Here is a 20,849-nt window from a genome sequence, read left to right on the forward strand (position 1 = left end):
ATGCCTGGCAGTAACTAGACTGAAGGCTTCACCACTACTCAGTCAAACCGACTTCACCTTACTTGCTGTTCTAGAGCAATCTGTCCCACAACAATTTCAGTCATGAGCAACCAACATTCTGAATATTTTTACAACTACTAAGGCAAAATCAGAAATTTTCTGCAATTGCACTGCCAGAAATTATTTCAGTCTCATGCTTGCGATGTTCACTTTTTACTGAAACGGTTTCCTTTGATGTTGTACTTATTTATAGAAATACCAACTTCTTCAATATAAAAGTGCTTTTCCATACAAAGTTGCACTTTTTCCAATAAGATTTCTCAGGAACGCATTTTGAAGTCTGCACTCAAGTACAAAAATGCATTAATTACCAGTAACGTGCAGCACAAAGGCTGCACACAAGGAAATTTTGAAGGGAACTCTGCAACATGCTGGAACAGCATCAGGACGGAAGCATCAACCACCACATCTAGTTTCCCATCAGTTATCTTAAACCTGTTGCAAATTTCAGTGGCCAGCTCCCACTTTGCCCTCAGTGCATGAACAACTCCACTCCTTATGCAGCAGCAATCAGACTACTTGAGCTTACAATTACTGTATTAAACTAAGCCATCATACAGCCTAGAGTACCCTGCAAGGCTGGTTCACCAGAATTTCCTTGCTCAAAGCAAAGCTGGAAGTGATTACACAGTGATACATTCCCACACATGACATAGGGGTTTTTGTTTTGTTTTCTCAAGTTCAGAGGCTACTGCCTCACACAAAGATGTGACATTAGCATGCAGTGACCCACTGCAGATCACATCTATAAAGCAGAATCTCTCAGCTCCTACTGCGCTTCTGAAGTCCTTTAGATCTAATTTAGGAAAGAAAAATATAATCTGACATACCAAACTCGGCCTTATTAGACACCACAATTTCCCAGCTTGTAAGAAAGTTTTTAGTGGTTACATTGCTTGATGCACTGTTTGTTCTTCTCCAGTCCCACAGAAGAAGCACAGCTGTGTACTCTCAGAAAATAATCTGGATTATTCCAATGCTGTTGGTTTTGTGTTTTGTTTTTTTTAATTATTATTCCTCCAGAGGTCATAACAATTTCTATTAAAACATTTTGTTCTCCTTTCTAAAAAAAATGGTAAAGTACAAAATTCTACAACTCTGTAAAACAGCTCTTCATATTTGTTACTAGAGTTATGCAGCATCTAGAGCAGCATTTCCTATGGGACCATTTGCACTATTTACAACATTCAAAATGAAATTCTCATCTGCACTGAGAAAAGGAAGAACAACCTTAACCATGACAACTCCACTCACAGCACACATTTTTAAAAGACTAATTGTTTGATTTATACTGAGTTAAGTTGTAACGATCCTGAAGACTTTAATCACATGTTAAATTATGCCATGCAGCCCGACTGCCAACAGGGAACGTTTTCATCTGCAATGGTAATGAAGCATTCAATGAAAGGTGTCAAAGACAATCACAGAGTTGAAAAACTCTAAATTTATTCATATGACACAACCCCTCATATTGTATTACTGGGAATTAAAATCACAACATCATCACACAACAAACTTACGCAATCTCTCATCGCTACTCCAAAAGAACGCTGCCACCAACTGATAGCTTCTGAGTTATGAACAGAATAGGAAATGAAAACAAAATGCTACAAAACTTTCCAAAGTTTGATTTGGACCAAAATGAAACTATTTTAAATTCTGGAGAGAAATATGGGTGGGACAAGTCCCTCCATCTCCTTTCTCTTCCCTCCCTCCTGAATCCAATACAACACAGCACAATCATTCTATGCTTAAATACATGCTCTCCACTTATGCTGAATGTCTTGAAAAACATAAGTTAATTCAGCTGCTTTGCAGTTTCCTATGCTATACAAATGAAGTCCCTTTTTTATTCAAAGTCTAGAAAACGCCAGAAGCCAAATACAGAGCTAATCGATGTTACAGCACTAAGAGAATGCAGTGCAATTGAAGAAGATTTAGCATCTAAGTACTCGTTTAAGGACCAATTAGACTTAATATGATAACAAAAAGAAGCTGGTAAAGACAAGGGAAACAACCAAACCTTACATTCTTAGGCAATGTCTTCCTTCAACAACAGTAACTAATTACAATGCCCTTAGCTTTCAAAAAGGTTAGAGACAAAGGATCCTTTCTTCAATTGATTCTTTACAGGCAGATAAATACCCAAGGCAAGACAAATAAACAATACTTTACAACAGAGGAACACCAAGCCTCACCGCAGCATCAAGTTTCTAACAGACCTGCTCTAAGGCATAGAACCCTTCCTCTAAATGAGTACACAAGAGCATAAGCCAAGTCAGCTGAGGTAAATACAGATATGAAATACACAAAACAGTTCTAGTATAGCAATACTATGTCACCCCTTTAAAATGCTTGTTGTTTACATTAGAGAGATCATGCAACAAAACACAACCAGGAACTGAGTTACTCTCAGTGGACTCAATAGTATCTTCCTAAGCAAGATTTAGAAAAGCAGTTCCAGCAAGCTCATTTTATGAAAACTATTTAAAAACAGTTCCTTCTACAGACCACCCACTGCTACTTCCTCAAAGACAATTCTCAGTGCTCTATTTTACAATCACCAAGAAAAGTCTCCTCCATATGATATAATGCAACTGTTAAGAGAATTCGTTTTATGTGGCATCAGCATAAATTCCAGCTTTCCTTTCATCCCATCATCCTCACATTAAACTTAACACAACTGTAGCTGACCAACACTGTACTGAAGAGTTAAAAGTACAGTTGTTAATCTCTGAATTATAGGGAGGAAAGAATACTTGTTTCCAAAACTGAAAGCTAATTAACCAGAAATTGTAATTCACGCTTTCAAATAAAGATTCAATTGACCATTTTTTAATCACAAACAGGGAAAGGCAACAAACCAGAACTAGGAAAATGCTCTTTGCTGTTTATTTTTACTACTGCTGAGAAAAACGTTAGGGCTTTGAAGATAAGAGCACAACAAACCTATTCATGAACAGACTGCTAGTGCTGCTTCCGATTAGGTTTTCTGTATCACGATCAAAATAACGCAGATAACAGCCTATGCTTTAAACCCAGGGATTTTCAGAGCAGTGTGAAGAAGAAAAAAAAAAGCACGACTGAAAATAAGAAACCAAAACTGGAGAACAGAGGACACTCCTTAATTCCTCAGTGTTTGATGCTAGAGTGAGAGGAAGGGAAAGAAAGAAAAAGAGGACTGTGCTTGGCCTACTGAGATGATGTAAGTTGTCCAACAGCACAAACAAGACTGCTAAGAGATTTCTAATGGCTTTAAAATTACTTTGTGAACTCTGACTACTTGGGGCCTCAAAGGGAAAATTAAAACACAATCAAGAAAGTTTTACACATTCTATCTACATCCTCAGACAAAAAACAACCTAATCATTCACTTCAGTGCTGTTCCTAATTGCCAAAGAAAACACACGTGGAATATTATTCAAACCCCCTCCAAACTAGGGCTGAAGAATTGGAACACAGAATGGTCTGGGTTGCAAGGCACCTCAAAATCCACCCAGCCCCAACAACTGCCATGGACAAGGCTGCTCCCCACCAGTTCAGGCTGCTCATGGCCCCAGTCAGCCTGGCCTTGAGCACCTCCAGGGATGGGGCACCCACAGCTTCTCTGGGCAGCCTCTGCCAATGCCTGACTAGCCTGAGTGAAAAATTTCCTCCTAGCATCTAACCTGAATATTCCCTTTTTCAGTTTAAAGCATCTCCCCCTTGCTCTAACATTATTTGCCTATATATAAGGATATGCAGAATACAGTTAATTCCTACCACGCACTTACAGTCAAAAAATCAGAAGGTACTGAACATTACGCTTGATGTTTGAGTATGACATACATGATACGAGTGCATGCCAATACATAGTTGTTCACATTTGGTGTCTTTAGCAATGTAGTAGACACAGCTCCTGTAATGAGCAGCAGCAACCAAGTCAATCCCTGCCATTCTGTCCAGCAGCTGCTCTCCTATCTCACCCAGTCCTTCTCAAGATACCACCTGATAGGTCAGCCTGAATGAACCGCACCAGATTAGCCTATTTGTTGCTTAACCAAGACATGGAAGTTAAAGATGAACGCAGCAGATATAGTGAGAAGACAAACAGAGGCCAGAAGAGCAGGTCAGAGAAGTGTTTTCTCAGTAAGGAACATCACCGTGGCATCCACTCCCAACAACAGCACTTCTGTTCAATAAGGAGCTTACTAGGCAATGCCAGCCTACAATGCTGTCCCTTTGTTATCCACGGGAACGGGAACCCCTGGGGCCTGAGGAGAGCAAAGGGTGCTGCGGTGGTTCCCCACGCAGGGCCGCACACCCCAGACCCGCTGCCCGGCTCCGCGCGGGGGCGGGGAGGCACCGCGAGCGCGGCCCCGGCGGCACGCACGGATCTGCCCCGGCTCTCCAACAAAAGCCCCCAGCAGCTGCCCCTGGAAACGCGGGGACCGCAGCAAGGGCAAATCACAGCAAAACACCCGCACGGGGGACCCCGCCCGGGGGAAGCCTTCCTCCGGGACCGCCCCAGCCCCAGGCCTCGACCCCGCGGCACGGAGGCCAAACCCGCCCCCGCTCCCCGAGTGCCACCCCGCGTTACTCACACCTCGATCCTCCTCCGAGAGGAAATCTGGGCCGTCGTCAGAGCCTTCCTGCTGGGCGCAAAGAGGAGGAGGAGGCGGCGGCGCGTGCCGAGGACAAGCGCGGGCCAAGGCCGGCGAGAGGGAGGAAGGCAGGATGGGGAAGAGACAAAGCGCACATGTTAGCGACCGGCCGAAGGCGCCCGCCCAGCCCCTACCCCCGCCCCGGCCGCCCGGGCACCCACCATCATGGCTGCTCGCCGCGCTCCCGCCGCCGGCCCTCCCCGCCAGGCCGCCCGCAGCCCAGCGGCGAGGCGGGGCTGCGCGCGGGGGCGGGGCGGTGGCGCCTCTCGCGAGGGAGCGGTGGGTGCGGGCGGCTCGCTCCCCGCCGGCCCCTCCCCCTTTGCCGTGCGGGCTGTGTGGAGGCGGGGGCAGCAGGCCCGTGGTGGGATGTGGGGTCCGCTGGCAGAGCGTCGGCGGCCTGTCGCAGTGCCTTCGCCTTTCTCCTCTCTGGTTGACGCGTTGCTGGCCGAGCTCCCTTCCACACGCTGCTTCCTGTGCTTGGTTTGCTGATGGCAGCGTGGCTTTGTTCACGCGTGCAGAATTCAGAAGGACGCTCAGGGAGAGAGGCAGCAAAATCTCTGGAAGCAGGCAGCGCTATCTGCCTCATCCCTGACCTTCATCAGTAGCCATAATTTCCACAAGAGACGGGCTTCCACAGCACCATACTTTTCTGGGAGCACATGTGAAAATGATAGTGCAATTATGCTGCACTAGAAATAAAGCGGTTCATTATTCTGGTTTACGGGCAATTGTATGGCTGGCGGCTACCTTTCTTTCAGATGAAGAAACGGAACTGATAAATGCCCCTTCGTTGAATGACTGTGGAAAACACCGGAATCAAACAGTTCAAGGAACAGTGCAAGGAACAGTGCAAGGAAAAGGGCTGCTGAGTGCAAGGCTCCAAGGCTGAGCTGTCTTTGTGGGTGAATCAGCCAGAACAGCAAAGAAATAGCCTCAGGGTGGGGCTTTACGATGCTGATCCGAGCCTGTGCGGTTGCTGAGAGATGGTGGCAAGTATGGACGTTAGCAACCCCTGGGTGTGCAGGCAGATGAGGGAATTGATCCATCTGCAAATTAACCTGGCAGCAAGTGGCTGCTTTCTATCCTAGCTGACTCTGCAATGCGGCCAAGTCCACACCTACGTGAGCACTAATGGAACGGGACCATCACCTCCAGCAGCACCACAGGATCAGGTGGGCCTGAGCCGATCAGGAAACTACACCTGCAGGAATCCTATTCCTGCAGCCATTCCACAGGACTTAGAAATGTGCCTAGAATTTGAAAAAAGGAAATTCTCTTAGTGTGTGGGGAAAGGCCTCTTGCCATGCTTTTACCATGCTTTTATGATGCTTCTTGGGTGTGATTCAGAATTCTTCAAACAGTTTTCATGTGCTCCATCAATTTTTGTGTTGATACAGGCATGTGCAGTGTTACCCAAAGTGCTGACTACTCAGGTTGAAAGAATTAAAAACATTTTACAGGAATCTGAGAAACAGTATGTGATCTCTATTTAAATACCAGATTTAAATACTCTATTTAAATACAACAACATCCTGTTCTGTGCACAGTCTGTGCTCGGTGCCGTGCTACCACTCCACTTAACAATGATCTAACCTTCTGGAAAAACTTAGTGCAGTGACAGAATTACCTTATTTCTTTAAATTGTTAATATATTATTGTATAACTAAAGTGCTCCAGTCAAAGAATTGTGAAAAGGCTTTACAAATAATAAAAAAGACAACTCCTTTGTTCATATTGCTGAGGAATCCATAGTGACTGGTATGAGTTCAGCAGGATGACCATCTTAGCAGCATCTACCAAAAATAAATAAATAAATAAATAAATAAATAAATAAATAAATAAAGCTATATGCCTTTGCAGTGTAGCTCTGGAAACAGTTCAGATGGTTCTTGGATGGCACAGAAGCTAATAAAAGCCATACCCCAAAACAGCAGGAGTACTGTGGCTTTGAAGGTATTCAGTACAAAATGACACCTAAACTCTGAAGCAGAAATCTTACCCATGATACCAATCTTTTGTGCTGCACTGATCCCCATTCCCTATCTTGCTCTACTTGTGTCCCATGCTCCTCCCCGCTGACACCACAATGCTTGCTGCTTGCTTGTTGGGCCACAATCTCCTTTTCCTCTGCCTGATCTGTGGCATCCTCATGGCAGGAGAAAAGTTGCTATGTCTACAAAGATCTACAGCTCTTAGGACAGATGTGAGTGAAGTCTGGAAAGGTCAGTGTGCCTAATGTTAAAAATGAGTGATGTTGGATCATTTAGCAGAACTGGAACTAAGAGCTGAATGCAAGTCTCCATCTGCCATGGGGACATCCTAGTTACTGGGCTAGCAGACTAGAGATGAACACTATGTCTTCTCAGTGCTCTGCTGTTAAGGCCCAGTTCAATACTCCTTCACTGAGGCTGTAGGATCACATTATGTTTCCTCTGACAGCTCACCCCACCTGGGGAATTTACATCTTGCCTGTTTGCACACACTCCTATATGTCTACAGAGCAATAGTAAACCAGGTCAATGAACTAAATATAGCCCAGGAAGAGTAAAATTACAGTATAGCCAGGGTAATCTGACAGCCCTTTAGTAACATCATGTTCCTCCCTTCCCTCTCCATACTCCTTGGAGCTTTGCAGCAGCTCTGATCTCAGTCAGGCCCTTCCTCTGCTCGACCAGTCTAACTAGCAGAAAAATGACACAGGCTAAAGGAAGAGAAAGTTGTTTTGGTAAGTAAGATGCACTGACTCATAAGCTGCTTAGCTGGCCCAAAGGAGGATGCAGAAGTCTGAAGCCAGAAGAGAGTGAAGTCTCAGGGTTCTCAGTAATGATTTCCTTTACTAAGAACAAAAATTTCCTTTACTAAGAACATCTTACATTTGCTCCCAGACATGCACTGTTTCTACTCAGCTACTCCTTGTATATCTCATTTTTACTGTTTTTTTTTTCCTTCATTTTTCCTCCCTACTGCCCTGTTTTATTCAGCTTCATTTTTAGCTGTTAAACTCTTGCATCAAGGATCACCACCATCATTCTGAGTCTATAGGACCATAGGAAAAAACTGGCAATCATTCCATGCGAATGAGGAAACTACGTCACTTTTGTAAAACAGGCCTTCAGCGTGCCTAAAATATTCACCTGTAAGGCCTCATAGTGTCAATAGATGGTGCTGTATACATATTTTTAGGAATGCTTTTTGGCGGAGATTTTTCAATTATCATTTGAGTCTGATATCCGTGAAAAACCAGAAGCCACATAATTTAAATATTAGGCTTTTCTCAGAGAATCACTGCAGAAATATCAAGACTTTTCACTCCTTGGCATCATGTCACGTAGTACAATATGTACCTTATAAATAACAATTGCGTGATTCAATGAATGCAAGAATTTGATGTATGCAAGTGCAGTAGTTCTGATATTTTTATTAGCTTATATACATCAAAAAGTGTGAGAAACTCTTCTCCTTGCTCTTATCTCTCTTGAGAAATTTTCCTGACTTCTATCTCTAAACCTATTTACTGTCAATTTTCTTCACATAACCTCTTGTATTGTTCATGTGGAGTTCAATAAAACATTTGCAAGCAAACTGGTCATCAAAGTCAGCTTTCCTATATCTTACTGATTGTTTCCTCCTTTTGTTTAATCTTTCAGATGAAAGTATTTTACTTTCTTACATACTTCATTTCTTGCAGACTAGCTCCTGCACTTTGTCAGCAACAACCCCATGCAACACTACAGGCTTGGGGCAGAGTAGCTGGAAGAGTGGCATTAGAGGAAATAAACCTGGGGGATGTTCGTCAGCACTCAGCTGAACATAAGCCAGCAGTGTGCCCAGATGTCCAAGAAGGCCAGTGGCATCCTGGCTTCAATCAGAAATAGAATTGTCATCAAGAGCAGGGGAGTGATCATCTCTCTGTATTCAGCACTGGTGAGGCTGCACCTTGAGTACTGTACTCAGTTTTGGGCCCCTCACTACAGGAAATACATTGAGACCTTGAAGCATGTTCAGGAAAGGGCAGTGAAGCTGTGAGGGGTCTGAAACACAAGTCTTATGAGGAGTGGCTGAGGAAGCTGGGGTTGTTTAGTCTGGACAAGTGAAGGCTGAGAGGTGATCTTATTGCTTTCTACAGATACTGGAAGGGAGGTTAGCAAGGTGGGGTTCAACCTCTTCTCCTGTGTAACTAGCGATAGGACTAGAGGGAATGGCCTCAAGTTGTGCCAGGGGGAGATTCAGGTTGGATGTTAAGAAATACTACTTGTCTGAGAGAGTGGTCAGGGGCTGGAATGAGCTGCCCAGGGAGGTGGTGGACTCACCATTCCTGGAAGTGTTCAAAAAACATTTAGGTGTTGTACTGAGTGACATGGTTTAGTGGGAAACATTGGGGATAGGTGAATGGTTGGATGATGTTAGAGGGCTGTTCCCAACTTGGTGATTCTATGATTCTGTGATATAAAGTTTCTCTATTCCTAACTGAAACTGTTTTAAGGAACCATATCAATAAAGCCATACTGATTTTGGTTGATTAGGTGAGTGGGTGTTGTTGGTGGCATTTTTGTTGTTTTGGTTTTGTTTTTTTGTTTTTTGTGGAAGAGCACAAAATTACATTTTATAACAATAACAATAATATTTACCTTTTATTTCTGTGGAAAAGTAGGGATTTTAAGTGTAATGTTTTCAGAAGATTAAACCTGAAGAAGAAAAATTGCTTCAACATTTTATTACAGATCCACTCTAAACAGCTCTGTAATTAATGGAGACTTTTTACCTGTTATGGAGATAGATCACTCCACAGCCAAAAAAAATTACCAAACTGATCATAGTCCTTCATGAGCACAAAGAGGATGTGAGCTGTAGAACTGAAAGAACAGAGAAAAGAAAACAAAATATAGGTTGGCATTGTCTACGTCTAGTAACTTCTAGCCACTATGAAGAACAGTAATTTCCATCAAAATATATATATATGTTTCTCAGTGTGGAATAGACTCCTGTGAATTCCAGTGCATTATGGGGCTGTATGCAAATAATATAAATGTCTTCAGATGGCAGGGATTCTGAAAAGCCACACTGTTGCAATTGTAAATATCCTGGCCTCCTTCTGCCACAGATGCTGAAAATGTATGCATATACATTGTAATACAATTCAGAACACTTCTACACTTCTTCCCTGGAAAATAATCTTTTTCTTTCTTTTCTTTTCTTTTCTTTTCTTTTCTTTTCTTTTCTTTTCTTTTCTTTTCTTTTCTTTTCTTTTCTTTTCTTTTCTTTTCTTTTCTTTTCTTTTCTTTTCTTTTCTTTTCTTTTCTTTTCTTTTCTTCTCTTCTCTTCTCTTCTCTTCTCTTCTCTTCTCTTCTCTTCTCTTCTCTTCTCTTCTCTTCTCTTCTCTTCTCTTCTCTTCTCTTCTCTTCTCTTCTCTTCTCTTCTCTTCTCTTCTTTTCTTTTTCTTTTTCTTTTTCTTTTTCTTTTTCTTTTTCTTTTTCTTTTTCTTTTTCTTTTTCTTTTTCTTTTTCCATTTTTGAAGTTAATTTTTGTGGCATTATAGATACATTCCATCTTTGTACTTGTCTGCCATGAATGACTAAATGCCTGTATAGAGCTATACTGAATAAGAATTTTGCACTACCTAATGCCTCATTTTTCACCCTGCCATGAACCAACACCAAGAAGACGTAAGAAGAATATATTTTCTAGCAGAGGTAAAAATTGTTTATCCTGAGCCCTGAACATTTTGAAGGAGTTTTTCTTCTTTGGTTGCATTCTGTTACTAACCTAACCATCTCTCTTTTATAATAGAGTGTAGGCAATCATTCCTCTACACAAATACATTATTGTAAAAGGATACATAACTAGACAGTGTTATCTGTAACTCCTATAGGGTGTAGGAGTCACCATGAAGAGGTTCTTTCATTCCTGACACAGGGATGCATAGAAATGTTTGCAAATAAAACAGTAGACTGAACAGAGTTTCATCTCCCTAATTTGGACTTAAAGCCAATGAACTCAGCTTTTTCCTAAACTCTAGTCCTTCTTTCTTATTTTAAAACATCTAAAACATGGAAATGTGGGACACTTCAGGGAATATTCTGAGATAATTCTTTTCTTTTTTTTTTTTCATTCTTCTCAAGTCTTAATATGTCTTTCTTTAAGAGAAACCCGGAATTTCTAGCCTCCCCTTTGGTCTATAGTAAGAGTTTTATTTGCCCCTAGTTTGGCAAAATAAATAATAAAATAAAATAAAATAAAATAAAATAAAATAAAATAAAATAAAATAAAATAAAATAAAATTGCATTTATTAATACACCAGAAACAGAAAAGCCTTTCTGTTGACATCACAGCTGAAACCAGAAAGTTTCTTTTTCCATGTTGCATTTTAGATTTTTTAGTTTCAGAGCTGCCAGTTTTAATTCCTGAGTTGCTGAAGGCAGGATGAATGCTTTGAGATATCAACCCCATAGTAAAAAATCTTAACCCTATTAATGAGTAACTGCAATTGTAGGAACTTTATGGGAGACTTCTCCAAAGCAATTTTACCACTATTCTCATCTCAGGTATTGATGAGTCTGAGGTAAAAATACCAGAAGGCCATTTACAGGAGTGCTTCCATCAGGGCTAGCTGTGATAATTCTTGCTAGGGAATACTAAAACATTTTCTGAGATTCAGAAAAATCTCAGTTTAATTGAGGCCTTGTTGATAAAAGTGTGACTGAGAAGGATAGAAAGCAGATTAGCTAACAGTGACCTCATGCACGTCATTCCTCAAAGGCTAGCTCTGCCACAGCAGGGCAGCACCAGGCTGGGTGCACAAAGCAGCTCTTGTCGTGTCTTGTCACTGATACAATAATGGCTATCAGGAAGGATTTCACAGTGCGTCTTGTTTTGCTAGAACAGATTGAATGACACTTTCTAGGTGCCTATTTCTGGTGACTATTAGTCATTATTCTTTGACTTTTGCTCCTTATTTTGTTTCCTTTTCTCCTTTTTTTTTTCTTTTTTTTTTTTTTTTAACTTTTCATGTAATTCTTACTCTTTTTTTTTTCTTTTCTTTTCTTTTTTTAAACATTTACTATTTTTTGTTCCTAATCTCTCATTTCTACTTCAACCTGCCTGTTTCTTTCTCTTTGTTACATTTCTTTCCATTCCTGGTTTCTATCAGCCTTGCTTGCAGGCAGCTGTCTGTGCTTTCCAGCAGATCACAGAATGACATGTCTCCCCTCACTCCCAGCCTTCATGTCCTCTCTGTAATCAGTCCTAGCTCATTCCCTTTCTGCCTCTTTTCTTTTTCTCATTCTTATGTTCAGTCTTCTGTTCTCCTTGTGTACTTATCATAAGTCCCTTTCTCATTTGTCATTGTTGCATCCTTCAAAGCCTGTCAGGTTGCCAAACACTTTGCTTCTGAGTTCTCCTCTGAAAACCTGACGTACCTCCTAGCACATCACATGAATGTCAGTAGTATTAGAGCATCACTTGCAGCACAAGAGAATGGTGAGACCTATTAAGTTGCCAAGCAGTACCTTGGTGCCCTTTGTCTTCCTGCATGTATCAGGGAGACTTATCTGGCTATTCTCATTGAAGAGATCTCATTTGAAACAACCAAAGCTAAACTAAGGGGTAAAAAGAAGAAAAAAGAAAAAAAAAAAAAAAACACCACAATGTTATTTCTGATATATATTTTACCAGAGAAAATGCTACGTTTGCTAGGTGCCATCAACCAGTATTAAAACAAGTCAGCTGAGACACCGTTTAATGGCCAGAGGCAGCTTTTCAAATGCTATGATGTCTGACTCAGAGACATAGCTGATCTATCTCCAGGAGAATCCATTGTGACACTCATTTTACAGCGCATGTGCGTGAGATCAGCTGCTTTAAAATGCATCCTATGTTTCATCCACAGTCTCAACTGCTTGCTTGCCCAGCGGTCCAGACAAAAAAAAAATACTGCATCCAAATGTATTTCTTCTCATACGCTGTCATCATAGGCCTTAGGACTGACTTGAGGCTTATTCAGGAAAAAAAGTCAGGACTCACAGACGTTATCCAGCCAAGCATATCCTGTGCATTCCCTTTTCCTGACTAAACAGCTATGCAGATGCTTGTTAATTTAAGTTGTGCTGGGCAGCTCGTTGCAATAAAAGGCATGGGTTACGCTGCCACTGCACAGAGCACTCACTGGCAGCCTTCACTGCAGTTTTACTTCCAGCTGTCTGCTTGTGATTTAACGCCCCTTGAGGCTGCTCAGCTCGATTGATGGTGCAAAGCAGCAGGATGTGCAGGGTAAGTGCAGAGGCTGAAGGACAGACTCCTGCTGTGTGACCAGCCACACTTGAGCTGCTTCCCGTGCTCCCAAACAAGCCAACTCTATCTGACTCACTGCACTGTCTCTCTGACTTTTGAAATGAAGAAAAGTTTCAGAGGTTCCCACAGGTGTTGTCAAGGGCCAGTGTAATTTTGTACTGAGCTTAAAAATCCAGTGAGTGTTCAGGCTGTCCACCAGAAAAGGGTTGGTTTTCCTTTGGATTCGTGAATCATTCCCACCACCCCAGGAGCCTTAAGTACACTATTGCCTGGGCATGTGGGGTACACATTTAGAGAAATATCTTTCTAATGGCACTCTGAGGCCTAGATTGAGATCTACCATGAAACAGCACCAGGGAGGTATCAATGGCCATGCTCTTGTAACAGGGAAATAGACTTTTTTTCCCTTCCTTCTTACTGTGCCACTTCTGAGGCACTAAAATGCATTGCGACTCCAGCCATTTAACCTGTCTTTAACCACTGGCCTCTAACCAGCCTCTGACTCATGCAAAACAAATTAGAATACATGCAGGTCTTGCTGTGGTGCTCATAAAGGCCTGGTGGTGCTCACTGGTGGATAGGCCCTGCTGGGCAGACCATGCAGAGTCTGTCACCGTGCACACTGGGATAGAACAGCTCACCTCACCATGGAGATCTGCATAAGCAACAGAAGTGTTTGTCAGCCTCTAGCCAGCATAGTTTGATGGTGTTCACCAAACTAAGCTATTATCTGCAATGAGGGGTAATGGGATAACATTTAGACCTTCATTAGCACTTTACTCAGTTGAGACAGTTTCATAGTCAATTCCCAGGCAGTATAATACCATGACAGGTTGTATCTTTGTTGATGGAAATTAGAATGGCAATTTTGTAATTGTGCTCAAACACAAGTGAGCACTTAGTAAGGCTGCTTTTGTCCCAGCTGTTCACTGTATGTAGCAGGAAGGGAAGAAGGAAAGCATTGACTTTTTTATTTTTAGTTTTTCTAAACACATAGCTTCTGACTTACTGACTTGCATCCTGTAGGTAGCTCTGATGGTGAGCAGGAAAGCCAGCATCGCTGACTGTTTTACATGTGACCACACTGGGCTGCACAGGTGGCTCTGGGACAGGGAACCACACAACACAACTAGCCCAGCAAATGCTTTCTGTTGCTGTGAACTTCCTTTTCAGTGTACAAAAACAAATACGGAACATCAATTTGGGATGTGATTTACTATAACCCATGTTATGGTAATTGCTGTATTCAGATCTGTCCACAGTTGTCACAGCAACTGTGGTATGTAGGGCCAGGTCCTGCTGGTACATGGAGTGACATGAGCAAGAACATTTTTTTCATCGGTGCAATATTTGACTCCATTCAAAAGACTGAAGGCTCAGTGTCTGTCTGTTTGTGACCTGCATAAGGGAACTATAAAGGAAGATAATAATGTTTATATTTTAGATTTATTTCAAGCATATAAGTAAGACAGTCAAAAATGCACCTCTTTCCTCTCGGTTCTTCTGCTGGTGCAAATCAATGTTTTTTCCATTAAAATCAATTGAGGCTTTCTGATTACATTAATATCATTATGTATGATATGTCATTTGATAATACTGTACAATGGGAAATCTTTTACCTTAACTTCTTTTTATACGGCTTAGAGGACTCATACAGTTTCACTTAGTTATATTTTGCTTTTTAGTTTCACCTTCTCCAAAAAATTCCTTTTGTTATTTCTCACTTGAGGGGGCAGCTATGACTAAGTGGCTGAACAAAACCTTCAGATTTACCAAACCTGCAGTGCAGTTCATTTCCCACCATTTAAGGCAATGCTATTCTTGGAATTTATGCTTTGAAATTTCCCAACCCAGAGAATCAGTACTTTACGACAAAGGTAGGCACCAGGCTAAGCCTCAGTTACTGACCAAAGATAGAAAACTTTAGGTTAAATTTTTCCCTCCACATCCCATAGAAAAGAACCTCTCTGCCATATTTCTTACTTAACATCTCCATACAATCTCTGAAGTGGAGCACTGAAGACAGAGGAACTCCAGAATTAAGTGCTGGCAATCAATTCCCCTTCAGCTTGGGCTGGCCTTTCTTAGCTCTGGCCTGTAAGTAATCCTGTCTCCTAGTTATGCTGACACAAAATCAGCTCTGATCCACATACAGTGAAGACTTCTACTTAATCATGACTACTTTATGTTAGGATGTGCATTTCAGTTGTACAGAATATCCCAGCATGCTGGAGTGATACAGTATCGTATAAAACCCTGCAGCCACAACAGAATTGAATTAAACCAAGACAGTACCTGTGGGACAAGCCTATGGGAGCCTAGGCAGAGCAATGGTCATATTAGTCTACTGGTGATTCATTAGGTGATGCTCTTCCCTTTGTGATGTTTCTGTAGCAATGCCCTAAAGGTGCAGGGGCCCTACTCTGACTTTCACATGAATCATAAAACATCTCAGCTGCCTAAGATATGACTGTGTGTGACACATGTAATCTTTGTGATGAGCTAAGGTAAATAAGATCAAGTAAGTTTCAGTTTGTTCACTAAGGCTCCTTGTTAAATCTATACAACATTGGCAGCTTCAGTCCCCTCCTAGGGCTCTAGCAAATTTAAACCCCCTTCTTTTGGGTCACCTGCTGTTCACATTTAGTTCTGAATCTAAAAAACACCAGCTTTGCCTGAAGTGCTGCCAGCAATTAGTTCATTCTGGGGTACAAGGCTATCACACAGGGCTCTGCAGGAGGATAACTGCATGCCCCAAAGGTGAAGGCTGGCTAAATGATACGTAGAGAATTGGGGAATGTCCACAATAAATTTTATAGTTTAAATGAGAGAAATATGAAAACTATGAAACATTTCTGATACATTGTTTTAAAGTTATTAATGGAATATTAGAAAATTGCCTGATGTGTTCTAATTTTTACATATTTTTATTTTGAATGAAGTGCCAAATATTGGGGCTTAATTTGTTAACAGTAAAAGTGAGATACTACTTGCTTAACATTAAGTTTTAGATATATTCAAGACATTGAACAGGTAAACTAGACAACTGCCAGAAAAACAACATAGGTCTGAGCCAAATAATGGTCCAGATTTTAGTATATATTTTAAAAGAATAAAAGATAAAGAGGGATATAAAAATGGGATAAAAATGTCTACCCATTGATAAATGGTGATAGACTCATTTGATGTGTTCACTTGATAATATACTTTCCTGTTCCGTTCAGAGATAGGTACAATAGAGATAGATCTCATCTTGCCGAGCTTCCTGAATGCAGTTTGTGTGACACCAAGTGAGAAAGTATTAATTAATGTGAAAATCAAGACTAACATTTGAACTGTAAAGTATACGAGAAACTAACTGAAGACTTCTGTCAAGAAAAAGGGAAATTACTAGCAGAGCTTCCTAGATTCACTCTGGGAACATTTTTATTTAATCTTCTCATTAATGACCTTGACATAAAAAATAGAAAGTAAATGAATGAGCATATGAAATTAGCTGACAGCACAAAACTGGAAGATACTACAGATGCAGAGGAGAACTGGAATATCACACAGGAAGATTTGTATGATTTGAAGAACTGCAGGAAGAGAAACAGGGCAGAATTTCAAGGTAAATAATGTTAAGTGATGAACTTAGGACCAAAAGAAATGTATAAATGCATGAGGATAGAGCAAAGGAGGCGAAAGAAGTAGGTATGTCAGTCAATGTATATCAGATGTGAATGGAAGAAGATGGAGGATCCTAAGATGCAGAGAAAGGAATATGTTAGTATCTTTATGACATGTAGTGATAAGACCTGGTCCAACAAGTTCAGGACAGATCAACTCAAAGTGGACAAGCTGCCAAGAGGTGCTGCTAGGACAATTAGAGGAATGAAGAAGGCTGTCTTATAAGATCTTGGTATGAACAAATAAAGTTAAGGGAAAGGCAAAGCTATTCAGATGAAAGAATAATGCATGCACAACATAAGATGTCCAAGAATATATTTAGGCTGCAATTAAAGTAAGGCTTCAAATTATGAAAGCATGGTTCTGGCACACTCTCTCTGTCACAGTAGTAGAAAAATATAACTAATGTTAAGGTGAACTTAATATATTTGGAGGAAAAAAACAACAAGAATGGGCAAGGGAGGCAACATGGCTTGATAGCTGGCAATAGCAGGTGGCTAGAATGTAAGCCACATGGGATGCCATCAGATCCTCCATCTCTTGTCAGCCCAATGCATCACAGAAAACAGATATGCAAACTTTCACTTGCAAACATGGAGTCCTGTGTCATCTCTGATCACTGCAGTTTGGAGGTATGTTGTCAGAGTCTTGCAGACATTTCAGGTGCTAGGGTACAATTTATGGCCAGAATACAGCCAAGGAAGTCTGTCTCCCTTTGTCTGTTTTGGCTTTATGCTTCTGCATTAGGCCAAGGAAACCCTATGTGGGAAGAAGTAAATAAAATAGCTTTGGTCTGTTCAGTAAGTCCGCTCTGCAAGCCCTGGCAACACAGGTGCTGCTGTCTTTGAAGCAGGAATTGGTTTTCATAGGAGTAACTTACTGAGAAATCTCTCTTATTTCCTGGATGTGAGTCTGGGGAAGTGTTTCTTTGACATGTCATCATCAGAACTTAAGGTGATAGAAACACACTTCTGATCAAAGACAATGATGAAAAGGCAATTTCTGGAGGAAGCAAGTTAAAGACATTGTGATATTATGCCATAAAAATAAATAGAGAATTCTTCTGACAACTGAACCTTATTCTTCAAAAAAAAATCCATCAGGCTTATAAGTGAGAAGTACTGCACAAACGAGTTACAAGAATAAGGTATATGTTCAATCTGGTGATGTTTATATTTAGTAAGATCTGAATCTGCAAAGTACAAAGTGAGATGGACACAGTGATGCATCACTACCATGGAGACACCACATCACCACGTCTGAGTTCTAGACAGCTGCTTTGTGATCACTAGTGAGAGACTTCTTCATTTAAAACATTTGTACCGTCCTTGACACAGACGCCAAGCAAACAAGATTCTAATAACCAACTGGTGTCCTTCCAAATGGAAAGTTCTGCTTCTTGAGGTATGAGAGTGATCATGTGTTGAAGAGCTTGAGAGGGTGATCTGTATACCTTAGCAATGCCAGAAAATAAGCCTTAGCCCATCCTTAAGGGCTCAGTCAGGGAGTGCCCAGCTCCAGGCTTACAGGTGGGTCCTGGATTTGGAGCTGTTTTCTGAGCTTACAGTCACAGAAATGAGGCAGCCTTTTGTGCACACGGGCAAAACATCACAATAGGCACAAAGTGGCCATGTGACTGCAGCATTTATTATTGATGTAATGCATTAAAACGCAAGTACTACAAGATTAAATTAATAACATATTCAGAACAACCATTTGCTTAAAATAATTATAGATGTGTGTATTATGTATATGGAAATCATCACATTTCAGGCTGGAATATACTATCTCCATCGCCTAGAACTACAAGGTGTGATGCATGCTCTGAAATGCACATAATGCTGGTACCTTATTAACCTTAATCTGCTGTACATCCAGAGCATTTCACTGCTGCCATTGCATCACAGCAGATACATCTAATGATTCCACACACTGAAGAACTTGGCAACAAGCATTTCTGAAACCTCCACTAATTTTAATGGGAGCTACCCCTAATTATGCCTGGATTACATCAGTCCTGACCAAAAAAAACCAGTATAGTATAGTATAGTATAGTATAGTATAGTATAGCTTAGTATATGTGCACCTTCTGAATTCCACATAATATCAGGTGAGATAATTTACCTACAACTTATTTTCTAAGTAGTCTACAGTAAACCCATTTACTCCTCTACTCAAAACACAGCCAGATAAAATTCACCCAGAATGCCAAAAAAGCTGAAGATGGATGGAGTTTATCTCATTCGAATACTGAATGAACAAAGCAAAAAAACAAGCTGTCAAGAAATGCTGGCCCTTGGACATCAAAAGCTGCATGACACATTCCCCATGCAGAGTGCTTGGGAGGACTGTGGCATGGCAGGAGTCCCAGCCCCCACAGTGCTCCTAGTCAGCACTTCAGAATCTGTGGAATTTGGTTAATTCATATCACTGATCTTCATGGTGAGAGAGTGGCCAAGGCACAGCAAAATGCAGTGAAAGGAGGAAACTAGGGCTGGAGCCAGGCACGTGCAATTTTGACATCACACAACTCCAAGTTTTATGCTTAAATTAAACTTTAAAAGCTTTTAAAGGGTTTATACATCTTCTGCAGCATTATCAGCAGCTGAGATGTGCTGGGCTGAATCTCATCACTTCTCTGTCCAGTCTACAGTACTCAGAGTACTGCAGAATAGGCAGGGTGTATATATATATACTTATATATATATGTATACACACACACATATATAATTTAATATATATAATATAAAATATATAAATATATGAAATTATACAAATATAATATTATATATATATATGCATGCTGAGAAACCAAGACACAAGTGATCACTGGGCAATCAAGGCTCTTACCTGGGATTTGCCAGGCAGATACAGTACGAGGACATCAGAACTATTTGCCTTTTTCCACAGACCCAAACATAACACTGGTCTAAGTTAAGTATATTGGGAATGTACATAAAAGCTGTGTGATATTTGAAAAAGAATGTCCAATTCTTGCTGGAAGAATTGGGTGTACTGTACAAGATGCTTGCAGTACACTGGCCCAGCACTGCCTGGAACTGAGCAGCCTGCAGCAGCTTCCCAGAGCACAAAGTATAGCTCCTCCAGAGTTAACCCTCATACTGTGTCGTGAACTGTACAGTCCAAGGCAAGTCTCAGAAACATCTCAGACATTTCAGGCATTAGTCCTAGCTAAAAAAGCATAAACCTGACCTTTTCTGCAATGAACGAGAGGTGTGAATTCCTGAATTCACTGTGTGGTGCAGTAAGGATAAGAGCCAGGAGAAATGCAGGGGAACGCACAGCCTGGCTTGTGCAGGAAGCCTCTTCTCCTCAGACACGTCATTAACTTGCCTTTGCTGTGTTGTCGAAGAGCACCCTCAGATGGCCTTCCTAAATATAATCCTTTTACCCAAACTTTTCTTTTTAAGATCAGGAAAAGGAAATAAATCCTCTCTGTGTTGCTGCCAGTTTTTCATGCTTATAACTGCACAGAAAAACTTGAGATGAATTAAGCATAATGAAAGTTTTCAAAAAACAAAGCAGATGAAAATATGCTAATATAAGCTCTGGTAACAAAAGGTTACCTCCACAAACATGTATGTGCATACATATATAACCACGTTGGTAATACATTCATAGTAAGCTGGTGATACACTCGTGGCAGTTTTCTATGTATTTTATAAAAGAGATTTTCTTGATATAGCTATGCAGTCTTAACAAATTGCATGCAATTGACTCTCATATTTCTGTGTTGATATACACTGCAAAACACTGTTTCTACACTGTACTTCTATCTGTTTCTACAACTTCAGTATTCAATGGGAGATACATTCCTGCATCCATAGCACCTCTCCATGCTGTGAGCACACAGTGCTTTTGTGAAAGCTAATGGCTGAAAACGTTTTTTTTTAATGATTGAAGAAAAGGATAGTTCAGGCTGAACTGTCTGGCACTGAGAAAAGCATAAAATAACCCAATATAGCAGCTCTCTATCTAAATGGTCAAGCCTGCATTTCAAAGTTAAACCCTGTGACTATAGAGGAACTGTTCAAATATCTTGAGACACTATTCTAAAGTATTTGCCACATTTTGATAAACTGAAGTTAAGTTAGCTCTTTGAACAATTTATAAGGTGACATGCTTTTAACATGAGAAACCAGCCACTGGATCAAAAGTGGGATTTTTTT

General features: G+C 40.9%; 1 protein-coding gene across 1 annotated transcript in view; it reads right to left on the reverse strand.

Annotated features, from left to right (window-relative positions):
* Positions 1-14,048, reverse strand: part of SNX6 (sorting nexin 6) — a gene marked incomplete at its 5' end in the record, with an annotated part of 31,691 nt that extends 17,643 nt beyond the window's left edge. The window contains 5 exon segments of the mRNA XM_079537458.1: positions 4,644-4,694; positions 4,865-5,122; positions 5,124-5,276; positions 6,703-6,849; positions 14,004-14,048. Coding sequence (XP_079393584.1) covers positions 4,644-4,694; positions 4,865-5,122; positions 5,124-5,276; positions 6,703-6,849; positions 14,004-14,048 — 654 coding nt within the window.
* Positions 14,049-20,849: the final 6,801 nt, after the last annotated feature.

The sequence above is a fragment of the Tetrao urogallus genome (assembly GCF_951394365.1).
Source record: "Tetrao urogallus genome assembly, chromosome: 6".
Taxonomy (NCBI): Eukaryota; Metazoa; Chordata; class Aves; order Galliformes; family Phasianidae; genus Tetrao; species Tetrao urogallus.